This window comes from Telopea speciosissima, chromosome 10 (assembly GCF_018873765.1).
Source record: "Telopea speciosissima isolate NSW1024214 ecotype Mountain lineage chromosome 10, Tspe_v1, whole genome shotgun sequence".
NCBI classification, from domain to species: Eukaryota; Viridiplantae; Streptophyta; class Magnoliopsida; order Proteales; family Proteaceae; genus Telopea; species Telopea speciosissima.
The window spans coordinates 49,285,838-49,298,224 of record NC_057925.1 but is presented as its reverse complement, the minus strand read 5'-3'; the positions used below and the strand labels follow the sequence as shown (position 1 = coordinate 49,298,224).

The following is a 12,387-nucleotide window of genomic DNA, read 5'->3' as shown; positions in this document are numbered from 1 at the left end:
ACCCATGAAGGCTGACGGTGTTAGAGAGGTATTAGTTTTAAAATGTAAAAGACATATTTATTCTTATTATATTATGAATTAAAATGATAAAATTTTAATACCATTTTTACCCTAATTATATCATCTCCCATTCACAATGCACTGTAATTCACTATGGTGGATGGGACACGCGAGTCGTGGCCATGGACACTTTTGAAGAAACCCTATAGAGAGCTATGGCTAACAAACAGGCTGCCCTTGATGCCCAAGGTAACTTTGTCAGGGATCTGAAGGCTTTCAGTGCGGCGAAGGCGGAGATCGATGCAGTAGTGGAAATGGTTGTTGAACTTGCTATCGGGTTAGAAACTACTATTAATGTGGCAGTATGGTAGCTAAGCAAACTCTCCATTCTCGAAGATCGCCAGAGAGGACAATGGAGGTTCACCGATCACCGGAGAGGATAGTGGAGGTTTGCAGATCGCTGGATAGGACAGTAGAGGTTTGTAGATCGCCGACAAAAAAAGAGATGATAGATGGAGGAAGATGAGGTTGGAACGATGATTAATGAGATGGGTTTGGGTTATGTAACATAAGGGTAAGAGGGTTAATATATATTATTGAAAGGTAATATGGCCATTTATGAATGTTTAGCTCCAATTAACGGTATCTAGGGACATAGTGTACTTGTAAGCCCCACAATAGTCCAGGGGAGGTCCATATAAATGTTCAAACAATGGGGGGTGTTCTATAATTGGTTCTCGCACGAGGGGTAAATATAATTTGCTCTAAATTTTTTTAGGGAAAATTACAGTATTATTATTTTTTTAGTTTTCTTTTACAAAACTACCCACCGTATGTATGTCCGCAGTAACTCCTCTGATCCGAATTCTTGATATTTGAGAGAGAGAGAGAGAGAGAGGATAAAAATTCTGCTTCTTGTAGGTGCCATTAATTAACCTTCCAATAATGGGTTGACTGGTGAGTGCAGAGCCCATTATGAGGAAAGCTTCAGTTTTCCCTAAATGGATTCTATTCATCAGCCTTAAATTAATTGAGACTGACTCTATCCTTCTCAAATGGGTTTCTCTCTCTCTTTTCCCAGTTTCCCTTAAATATTAAGCTCAAGAAATGAGGGACAAAAAAAGTTGGTCTTGCTCATTTTGGTTCACAGTAAATATGGTAGTTGAAATTTAATAAGTTTTCGTAAGATTTTCTAGAGCTAAGATCAGATAACAAAGCACCAATTAATTACACACAGAATGAAGAGAAAAGGCGAGAGTGCATAACAAAGATTGTTTTTGTTTTGTTTTGTTTTGATTACACCAGAGTTTTAATTTAGTAATTAATTGTCTCTTTCAACAAGTTCTAGGGTGAGACCAGTTTGGCACGAGTTCAGATCTGCTGCCCACATGGCTGGTCTCAAACTTATGGGGCATCTGAGCTGACAGAATGATCACATGATTTCATTTTCTTTTTTGGGTCAGACTGACATGATCACATTTACTACACCATCAGGAGGTTGGATCAGTTCGTCCATCAAAGCAGCATAGCGAGGAATTATAGGTTGACCAATTTGCTGATTTGTATTGGTATTAGTGGAGATTGATATGGATTCCTGATTGATTGCGTATTGGTGAATTGGTACTGACAAGGAAAAAATGTAAAAAAAAAATCTAATTTTTTGAAGCAAAGAAAGATAAATCTAACCAATTCAGACTGATAATGATATCGATACCGATTACTAAAACCCTGGCAATGTTTTCAACTCTTTCAGGGGAACACATTAGCGTGTCCACCCTTTCACCCTGATACCTCCACAATTTGAGTCCTGCCTGATGTACATCAATAAGCATAGAATTATCCAAATTTCATGTTATTTCCTATTCATTCAATCATTGAAATGGCCAGGACATTATCAAAGAAAAATTCCACATTGGGAATGGTGTATCATAGAATATTTGGTAACTCTTTTAGTTTCTTGCTGGTAATCGGTATTGATTCATCCAAATCAGTCTGTATTGGTTTGGATCGGCTTGCAAGGCTTGGAAATGTCACTTTTTAGGATCAGACCCTGGATTGGCCCAGTGTCGACAAGTATCATGATTCTAAGAATTGGCCTGGTATCTGCTCGTATAGGTCCTTATCGGCCCAATATCTCAATTATGTTACATATGGGACCTCCTACAAAGAGCCGGCATGTCTGAATATAAACTGGCTCTAAACCCTAAGGCAACCACTACAAAGGACTTGGACCCAGGGGGGGCCATCTTGCAAAATCCCACCCTTTACCATTTCATCAATGGGGCCTTATGATATGTGACCATTTAACAGACCCAATGTAGCCTTCGCGGTTAACTGTGTTTGCTAACGTATGCCCTCCCAAACTGATGTTTATTGGTCTTTAATCAAACAGATTTTACAATATCTAAAACATACAACAACTATGGTTTTTGTTATCTGATTCGCAACTGATTTACATGCAGTTTGTAGTGCCGGTTTTGAAAAGTAGTAATGAAGATTGAAGACAACCAATTTTTCAAACTCTATATATTTCCGTGTTTCCCAATTCTCTCCCGATCTCCCCTACTCATCCAATTTCCCACACCTATGTGATAAAAAATATCTCATTTTCACCTGTTCTTTTCCATTTTATTCATTGTTTTCCCTTTTTTTTTTTTTTTTTTTTTCCTTCTCCACTTTCACATGATAAAAAAATTATTTCTTCCATTAGCATGTAGGGTTTTGAAAATTAATTTTAACATAACTAATCTGAACATATATATTATATAGTTAGTCCCAAGACATTTTACTTATTTTATGTTTTTAATTATTATTTTATTCATTAATCTAATTAATGCATGGGCTAGTATCCGAGTGAGAGGTATCGGTTTCTATTCAGTTTTTTCGGTTCCTATCGATTTAGGACCACGGTTTTACAGTGCAAATCAAAACCGAACCAAGAAGAGACCTTATGAAATCTAAACTGGATCATTTTTATGTCGTGTGGTTCGATTTTGATTCCATTTTGACACCCTTACTCTCCAACACATGTCAGATGGGAAGACCTCACCTGGTGTTGGGGAACTCCCAGTGAAGGATCTCTATCTGCTCCATTTACCTACCTGGCCATTTCCCCAAGTCCCTCTTATAGGGGGCGGAAATGACCATCCTATCCCCTCCCGAACATGCCCCCCCCCTAGTAGAGGGACTTAGATAATTTTCCTCCCAGTGAGTGAAATTATCTCCTCTAGTTTTCTGCCCAGCCCAATCGCCAGTGCCTCTAATAAGGGGGGGGGGGGGGTGGACCCCACCCAGGCAGAGTGTTAAGGTAGGGGTAGAGTGGTCATTGCGCCCCCACCTTGTTAGAGGCGCTGGGGAATTGAGCCGGGCAGGAAACCGGAGGTGATATAGATCCCCCAGTGAGGGCCTCTCTAGCCAACACCTCCTGTGATGGAGAGGATCTAAGGGCTGCAATTAAACCTAAATCTTCGATTACTTTTTTTTTTTGGGATAATTTCTTAGATCTACTAGATAAGAACTGAAATTACAAGATAAATATGTTTAAAATTTGTTTTACACCCACTAGTTTCTATTTTAAAAAGATTTATTTAATCCCCATAGTTAGTTATTAGTCATGCCACCTAAGAAAAAAATATTTACCACAAAAAAAAAACCTAAGAAAAAAATAAAAGTGAACTTCCAAAATTGCCCCAACCCTCATTTATCATTTTAGACTGTTGATGTGGCTAATCTCCTAGATAATTGAGTTTGAAGATTGAGATGTAGTGGGATGAGAAGATAACGATAAGTGCCACTTAATTGTTGGAGTACAAATCAAACCTCCTATTATCTTAAAAGAAAATCCAAAAATAAAACAAAACTATGGTGTCATTGCCAAAGAGAAGTGCACCTTAATTGTGGGATAGAAAACAAAATAAACAGATAAAAAAGAAAAAAAAAAAAAAAAAAAGTCCACACCCACCCTCTAATCTTAATTTGCTTCAAGGCATTTGTCACTCATTCATCCGTTCTCACCATCTAATTTTCATTCGCTTCTTTCATTTGTTCGATTACAAATCAAAGTTCCTATTATTATTTCCCCTCCCAAAATTAAAAAAAACTCTAGCAACAGAGTCTAAACCACGGTTTTAATAAGCAACATCAGTCTCTACCAATTCCAATCCAGATTGGCTGTATCGTCGATCTGGATCGGTCCTATTTTCTTTTAAAATTTTTTTTAATTTCCTTCTTATTTTCAAACCAGGATCATATTCACGTACATGAACGACTATGAGCCATTCACTTCACGTATGTGAACGTAAATCTGTTATTTTTTTAGATAGAAACGCTCATAAACAAGAATTGAGGTTTTGAAAAGATAAAAAAAATGAGATTGGGGTGTTTGGGGAAGTGCACTTCTATTTTGTTTTTAGGTGACAAATTTTTTTTTTTGGGTTGAAATTTTAGGTGACGATTGGCATCACCAATAATTAACTCTAGGGATTAAGTAAGTTTTTATAAAATAGAAATTAGTGGGTGTAAAACAAAACCTACATATCTTGCAATTTCAGTTTTTATCTTATGCATTTAAGAAATTATCCTTTTTGTTTTTTTGGTTTTTGCTTTGGATTTTAATTATAACAAACGTAGAAGATGATATACTTGTCCTCCAAGTAATCTCGATCTTTCTTCCTTCTCCGAACTGAACTACACTGCACTGCTACACTTTTAGAGAATCGGAGAAGTTTTTTGTTTTTCATCTCTCAACTTCCTTATTAGATTTTAAAGGATTAAAATCCCACCATTACCATTTCACTCACCGGCACCGGTTGTACTTATTCTAGCGATCGAGTTCACGCTAGCTACTCCATTCTCACAGTTGTGAAAGAGAAGAGAAATAAATCAAGTATGAATATGAAAATCCTTATTCAGCCCTCCTGTCGTAGTATCTCTCCTCCTTCTCCTTTTCCTTCTCATGCACCAACGACGACAACCCCTGCTGCTGCTGCTCCTGCCATTTGCCGTCTTCCCTTCTTTTCCCCCTCGAAACACTACTTTCCCCCAAAAAATTTCCCTCATATTCATTTCTTTCGTGGTGGGATGATGACGATGAGTCACGGCAGAAACCACGGTAGTGGTCGGTGGGAATACATTGGTTCCAGTGTAGATTATGGATTTCAGCCTATTACTCAAGCTTCACCTGTTGTAAGTCTTTAAACCCCTCTCTTCTTTCCGCTTAATTTTGATTTCTTCATACATTTATACATGTAGAATACTATTATTTCGAAGAGTTACGAGGAAACCTTAGAAAATGAAATCTAACACGATGCAGAAAAGAATAGAAATCGCAAACAACAATCACATAATGAACACAATAATTTATGTTGTTTGGTAAGATTGCCGACGTCCATAGTACCAATGGAGAATAGGGTTACAGTCGTTCATCCTCACACCCCTCTCACATTGTGTAACAGAGAAAGAATCCTCTGCTATATAACTGTGACTTTTTTTTTTTATAACATAACAAAATCAATATAAGCTTATTGAGATTCTTCTATACTACTACATTGTCGTTGTTGTTGTTGAATTGCTTCGGTTCTGAAACCTCTGCTGCTCTCACTTGTATGACAGGGATTTAGAGTTCTTAACAACCAACTACTAGATAAGGGGAGTTTTATTGGTGGTAGTAGATATTATAATCACACAAGTACTCAACATGGGGAATCCTTGCCAAAGAGGGAAGCATTACCCTTGGAACCTTTCGATATCTGCCAAACCAAAATTGGATCCCCTTCTTTACTTGCACAAAACAGAAAGGAAAGGAAGGAGCTAGCAGACAACAAAAGTGAAAAACTTGTCTTGAGGGATGGAATGGTGCTTTTAAAGAAGTACATCAGTCATACTAATCAGGTAGGTAGTTCCCCTGCCTCCTTCAACCCTCTTATTAGCTTTAGTATGTACTCTCTTCTTAATTGTTGCTGTATGATAATATTTTTGTCTAATTGTTTTGATTCTAGATCAAGATCATAATGAAATGTCGGGATCTTGGCCTGGGTCCTGGAGGGTTCTATCAACCTGTTTTACAAAATGGTATCAAACTACGTCGGCAGATAATGTGCTTTGGTAAGGATTGGAACCCACAATCCAGTTCATATAAATCTAGACAGGCGGTTGATGGTGCATGTCCACCTAGTGTCCCTATTGAATTCAGGCATTTGGTTGAAGATGCAATCCAAGATTCCCATACCTTTCTGAAGCAAGAGTTGAAACTTTGGAATGCAGAGGAGATACTTCCTGTTATGTCACCAGACATCTGCCTTGTCAATTTCTACACAGAGAGTGGGAAACTTGGTCTCCATCAGGTGTGTATTATGTACTTGCTGTTACTTTCTACATGCTTCTTGCTTAATTTAGTTTACACTACTGTTATGTGAGATACTTCTAACTTTAATACGCCTTCAAGATGAAAAACTTCAAACACAGGACATAGAGCTCTAGTTGTGCTCCAGTATTATTGAAGTTCAGTTTAATGTTTCTCTAAATCAGAAGGAATTTACAGTTGATATTAGGTTAGTATTTGTAAAGTGTTCGTCGACTCTACTCAGTTACACTTTTTCAATTAACTGATTTAGCTTCATAAATACTGTTAAATATGCAATTACACTATATCCATAGCTACATGATTCAATAGCACTTGACTGGTTGAACAAGCATGATCAGTTTGAAAATCCAAACACAGACAGAACCGGTCCAACCGGATTTTTTATCCAACAAGGGTTAGAAGTTGTTTGGTTACTCTTTAAGACTTTTATCTGTTTCAGTTGGGATTCTTCAAGGCATATATATTCTGTCTTTTGCTTTTGTTTGTCTTTGAGGAGAATATATACATATGAGAGATTCATGGCATTGTAAACCCAAACAAGAAATTGGGAATTGAAGTGGCTTTACTCTCTCCAGATTTCATGGTGAACCAAACTGACCCCAGCTCGCAATTGAATCATCGTGGTGATGATAGGATTTTATGTATCTTAAACCCCTTTTGGTGTGTCCTTATTGGCGTAGGATAGCATGATAGAATGCTCGACTTAAATGGGTATTAATCCAACTCCAACCCCAAGTCCTAAGTATTGTTGATAATATCTAAACAAATTTTGTCGATTTCTCTATCTTTTTTTTTTGGGCTAATGAGGAAATCCTTGAACCTACTTAGATTTACGGTTCAGGCCCTAGGGAAAACCCTGGTTACACGAAGCCTCCCCCAACCCCGTGTAACTCTAGTTATATATCACAATAATGGAATAGAAATTAATGGAGAGATTGATGTCTCTTTAAAGACAGCTTAAAAATTTTCTCCTTAGAAGCTGAGTTGTATATTTGATGAGAATGTAAATTCCATATATATTTTCACTGAAATAAGTTCCTTGAAAGAAAGAATTTTGTGATGCCTTGTTGTGTGTGATGCAGGATAAAGATGAAAGTCAAGAGAGTCTAAGAAGTGGGTTACCTGTTGTCTCTTTCTCCATTGGTGACTCAGCAGAGTTCTTATATGGAGACAGCAGGAACACTGAAACGGCAGAGAAAGTTACTCTGGAGTCTGGTGATGTTCTAATATTTGGAGGCAAATCTAGGCTTATATATCATGGTGTGGGACGTATTATGCCAAACTCAGCTCCAAGTTTTCTAGTTGAAGAAGCAAACCTTCGTCCTGGACGTATTAATTTGACGTTTAGAGAGTTCTAGCAACTTCCTGATCTCCACCAGCTTTCTATTTCAATGGAGTGAACTCCTTTTCTTGTGATGCTTATGAGGTAGTTTTTTGAACTTTCATTTTATAATAGCTTATCAAAAGCTTATAGTTCTGTTTGGATGATAAGTGATTATGGCATGTTTTCTCATTCTGAAACATTAGACACCAAGAGTTAATGGACATAGAATGATCTAATACACTACCTATATTAGCATAGCTAGCAATTGTTTTGCTATAATATTTTGATAAGTAGGAATACAGAATTACTTGATAATCAAATGGTGGTACACCAAGTGTTGGACAAGTGTGTGTCCATCAAACCCGGTTCGGTCCGGTTCAACCCGGTTCACCTTTGTATTGAACATTTATACATTTTAGTTTAATATTGTCACATGCGATATAAACTTTTTGAGCATTATGTGTTCGTAAGTTATACTTAAAATGGTAGTCACGACTAGGGTTTGGGCGGGGCACCCTTATCATATGGTCGTCGCATTGGGTATGCCTAGACATGTGATGTCAGGGTACGAATGCGAGTGCTCACATGTTTGATGTGTGCATTGGCGAAGAATCTACTTTGTCGATTCCCTCATGTATTACTGCCAGATGTAGGAAGGGATAGACATGTGTCACCGACACCCTGTACTTGAGGGAACCCTGTCACTGCAAAGTGTGATCGCATTCTTTGGTTCATCAATGACTGAGACTCAAGCGAGTCAAAGCCGGTGTTTTGGGAATGCGTGAACACTTTGTGAGTGAAGGAGTTATCCAACACGGTTACCACTGCCCGATTGGGGAACACCAAGATAGAGATTGTCTGTGCATGGTCGGATCGAACTGCGGATCCGATCCGTTTTGGAAATGGTTTTGCAAAATTTATTTTACATAAAATGATACATTATTTATAGTTATTTCAAATAAAGTGTTTTATCGAGTTTTGCGGGACCCGATCGGATGCACGGACGCTCTTATATGGACATGTACTATGGATTGGGGTTTGGCAAGTACATGTGTACATGCCCTAGATTCCATAATGATGGTGTTGATTAGTGGGGGGGTTGTATATGATAAATTGTTATCATATAGGGAGTTATTTGGAATTTGCTAATTTAATTGGCTCTTTATTTAATTAATGGATTTGGTGCTAATTGTAATTATTCATTAATAATTAAATAAAGAATCTAATTAATACTTTCCCTATTAGATTCTGCTTCTTCGCCTGTGTAGCACTTTGAGTTTAAACAGAACTGCCAGACTGAGAGAGAGAGAGTCAGACTCTCACTAGGGCTCTATTAAATCTATCTAGGATTTAATTAAACCCTATTATTATAAATGGGGGACCAAAAATACGCAGAAGAGAAGCTCTCCACGTTTTTGGAGCAGACACTCTCTCTCCTGCGTTTTTGGTTTCTCTCTCCCTCTTGTGATCTCTCTTCTTCTTCTTGCTTCTCTCACCTGTGTTTGAAAGTTAGGGTTTGTGAAACCCTAGATCTGTGCTGAGGAGTTTGAGGGCATCTGGGATTGGCGTGTAGAACCTTGGTAGCACCATTGGAGGTTCGGTGTTTGCTTGGAGCGCTCATTGGAGGAAGAACCACCTGCTATTGGAGGAGCAACACTTGAGGCTCACCAGGTTAGCGCTTCTTTATTAATTCCTTCATTCATTGATTATTAATATTTATGGGATGCGAAAGAAACTCGAATCGATTATTTTCCGCTGCGCATTCGAGTATGGGATGGATCCCTCTTGCCATGTGATGGACTAGAAACGAGTTTCTCCGTCCCTATTGTGATAATTAATTTTATGGAATGCAATAGGGAAGGAGAAACCCTAATAGGGATGCACCAGGGTTCCCATGGGCGACCATGGGAAACCCTAAAATTAAAATGGGGCACCCATGGGACACCATGGGCTAACCCAGGGCGTGCAAAACCCTAAAGATAAATATCTTGGTCTCCCTAGGGAACCATGGTTTAATCCCTGGACCGTTGTTTAGCCAACACCAAGCACTAACCATATCAGCCAGATCTGCCGATTCGTATTGGTATCAGTGGAGACTGATACCGATTCTTGGTTGATTGCGAATCGGTGAATTGGTAGACTAAGGTAAAAATGTAATAAAAAAAAAAGGGAATATCTAATTTTTTGAAGAAAACAAGGGTAAACCTTACCAATTTAGACTGATGCAGACCAATAAATGACACCGATACCGATTACTAAAACAATGGCCATAACTGAAGTAAATGTTTTCAACTCTTTCAGGGAAGCATATAATACATTACGGGTATCCATCCTTTCACTGATACCTCAACGGTTTGAGTTCCTGCCTGATGTACATCAATAAGCATATGCCTATATCTTGCATAACAAAAATATAGAGCAGGAGTTCAATTTGCGCTAGACAAGGGGTGCAATAGCTTCAAAAATCAGATCTGATTGCTTGGAGGTGGTGAATTATATCTATAACATAGATATAGAGCAGGAGTTTGATTTGCGATATGGTGTGATCATTGTAGCAATATATCATGTATGGTATCATATTGATATTGATATGATATGGGTTAGTCTCATATCGAATCAATAATGAGTCAGTATTGAAAAGGGATTCGTTTGCACGAAGGGGAAGAAAATAATGGTTGGCAAAAAAATTGATATCGCAATCAGATCGCACTATATCATGATCCCACGATATGGCGTGATAATCATAACGATATATCGTGCATTGTATCATATTGATATTGATATGATATGGGTACGTCTCGTAACTAATCCCAGTTTACAGTCCCAACTCCCAACAAAGCCAGCAACTAGTGAATCTTTAAGCAAAGCCCACCACCCCCTTTCACCATTAATCTCCTTAACTAACCTCATATATGGTTTGCTTTCTAAAGTCACCAGCAGTGAGGAGTTCACATGAGCAAGCAAGAGCTTTTACTATTTTAAAATGCGGATTTATTATTTTACTCAATTCAATTCTAAGTGAACTGACTTTATGGTTGTTTGAAAATGACTAAACTCGTTGAGTTTGTTATGGATCAGGTAAAAATATTGAGTCTTATTTGACTTGGACAATTTATGACGGAGTCTCGTCATTTTTTACCTTGACCTACTCTACACGACTTTTGAATAGATTTTCGAAAATTTTGACTTGACTCGGGCGACTCGTCAGTCAAAATTCAGTTTTCCAACTATGATTTGAACTCAATCACGTTTTATGGATTCCTAAAAAAAGAGGGAAAAAGGAAAAAAGAAAAATAGAAAAAAAAAAAAAAAGGAAACTGGAGTTAAGTCTAAGAAACGTAGGGATGTAAACGGATCGGATTCGGCTCGGATACAAATTGGATGTAATCGTATCCGAATATTCCCTGGCCGAATACGGATACCTCTAAACGGATTCAGAATCAGATCAAATTCGGATTTTTGACCATCCGTTTACATCTCTACCTTGTGTAACCCGAACCTTCCTCCCCCTAGCAGATACAATTTACTCTCAGTCCATCTCTTAGATCATGATTCTCTTTTCCTCATAGTCTAGAACCTGTTGATTCTTCAAAAACCCTTAAGATCATTATTTATTTGATTTTTTATTTTTAAGTATTTGGATTTTTTTCAGGATGGATTTTTATCGGAGTATTCAGATTTTTTTCTAGATATCTCTAAACGAATACGGATGTCCCTAAAAGGATATCGGATACATATGCAGATCGGATTTGAATTTTCAATTATCCATTTACATCTAGGGGTGTCAATCGATCGGTTCGGTTCGATTTATCAATTTCAGTGTGGCTTTTAGGGATACCGAAACCGAACCAATAAGGACTTTTTGGTTTTGGCTTGATTTCGATTTCAGTGTGGTTTGGTTTCGTGTCGGTTTCGATTTATGATAACGGGTTGATAGCGGTTTGGATTCGATTCAGTATCGGGTTTTTTTAAGCAAGTTGGGTTCGGTTTGTATGTACTTTTTTCTCTTTCTCTTTTCAATTGCATAAAATATTTCATTAGCTCCACACTTAAAAAGGAGATCAATGGAACAAGCATTGTTATAAATTAATTTCCCTATTTTCCTAACCTCATGCTCATTGATATGTAACAATTTTCCTTACAACCATAAATTTGCACATTAATATTGAAATCAATTCAATTATTCATAACTTTATATTCATTATTTTTTTATCGGTTTCATTCGATTTGGTTTTTGGTTTGTTATTGATCGATCCGGTGTGATCCAATTTTCAATTGGTCATATCCCAATTCAAAACCAATCCAATAAGGATTGATTCGATCTCAGGTTTTTACAATCGATTTCGATCGTTTTTTACAGTTCGGGCTAGGATTTGACACCCTTATTTACGAATTTACATCCCTAAAAAAACGTGGCCATAGGAGAAGTTCATTGGAGAGGATCCGGACACAAAGGGGAGCTAGATCCCTCGTTGTCTGTATTTTCTAAGAATGTTTTAGTTGCGTTTTTTAGTTTTTCGATTTTAATTTTGACAAAAGTAGAAGATGTGGTACTTGTCCTCCAAGTAATCCAGCGATACTTCTTTCCTTTATCACGAGATTGAGCTTTCTTCCTTCCCCACACTGCACTGCTCCATTCTCATCACTATGAAAATCCTAAAACCCTTTCGTAGCATCTCTCTTCCTTTTCCTTCTCATGCAC

General features: G+C 37.7%; 1 protein-coding gene across 1 annotated transcript; it reads left to right on the top strand.

Annotated features, from left to right (window-relative positions):
* The first annotated feature begins 215 nt into the window (after positions 1-215).
* On the top strand, positions 216-7,732 carry LOC122643684. The gene is made up of 4 exons (XM_043837282.1): positions 216-362; positions 5,611-5,889; positions 5,997-6,341; positions 7,444-7,732. The coding sequence occupies exons 1-4, from the start codon at positions 216-218 to the stop codon at positions 7,717-7,719; spliced, it is 1,047 nt and encodes a 348-aa protein (XP_043693217.1). The 3' UTR covers positions 7,720-7,732.
* Positions 7,733-12,387: the final 4,655 nt, after the last annotated feature.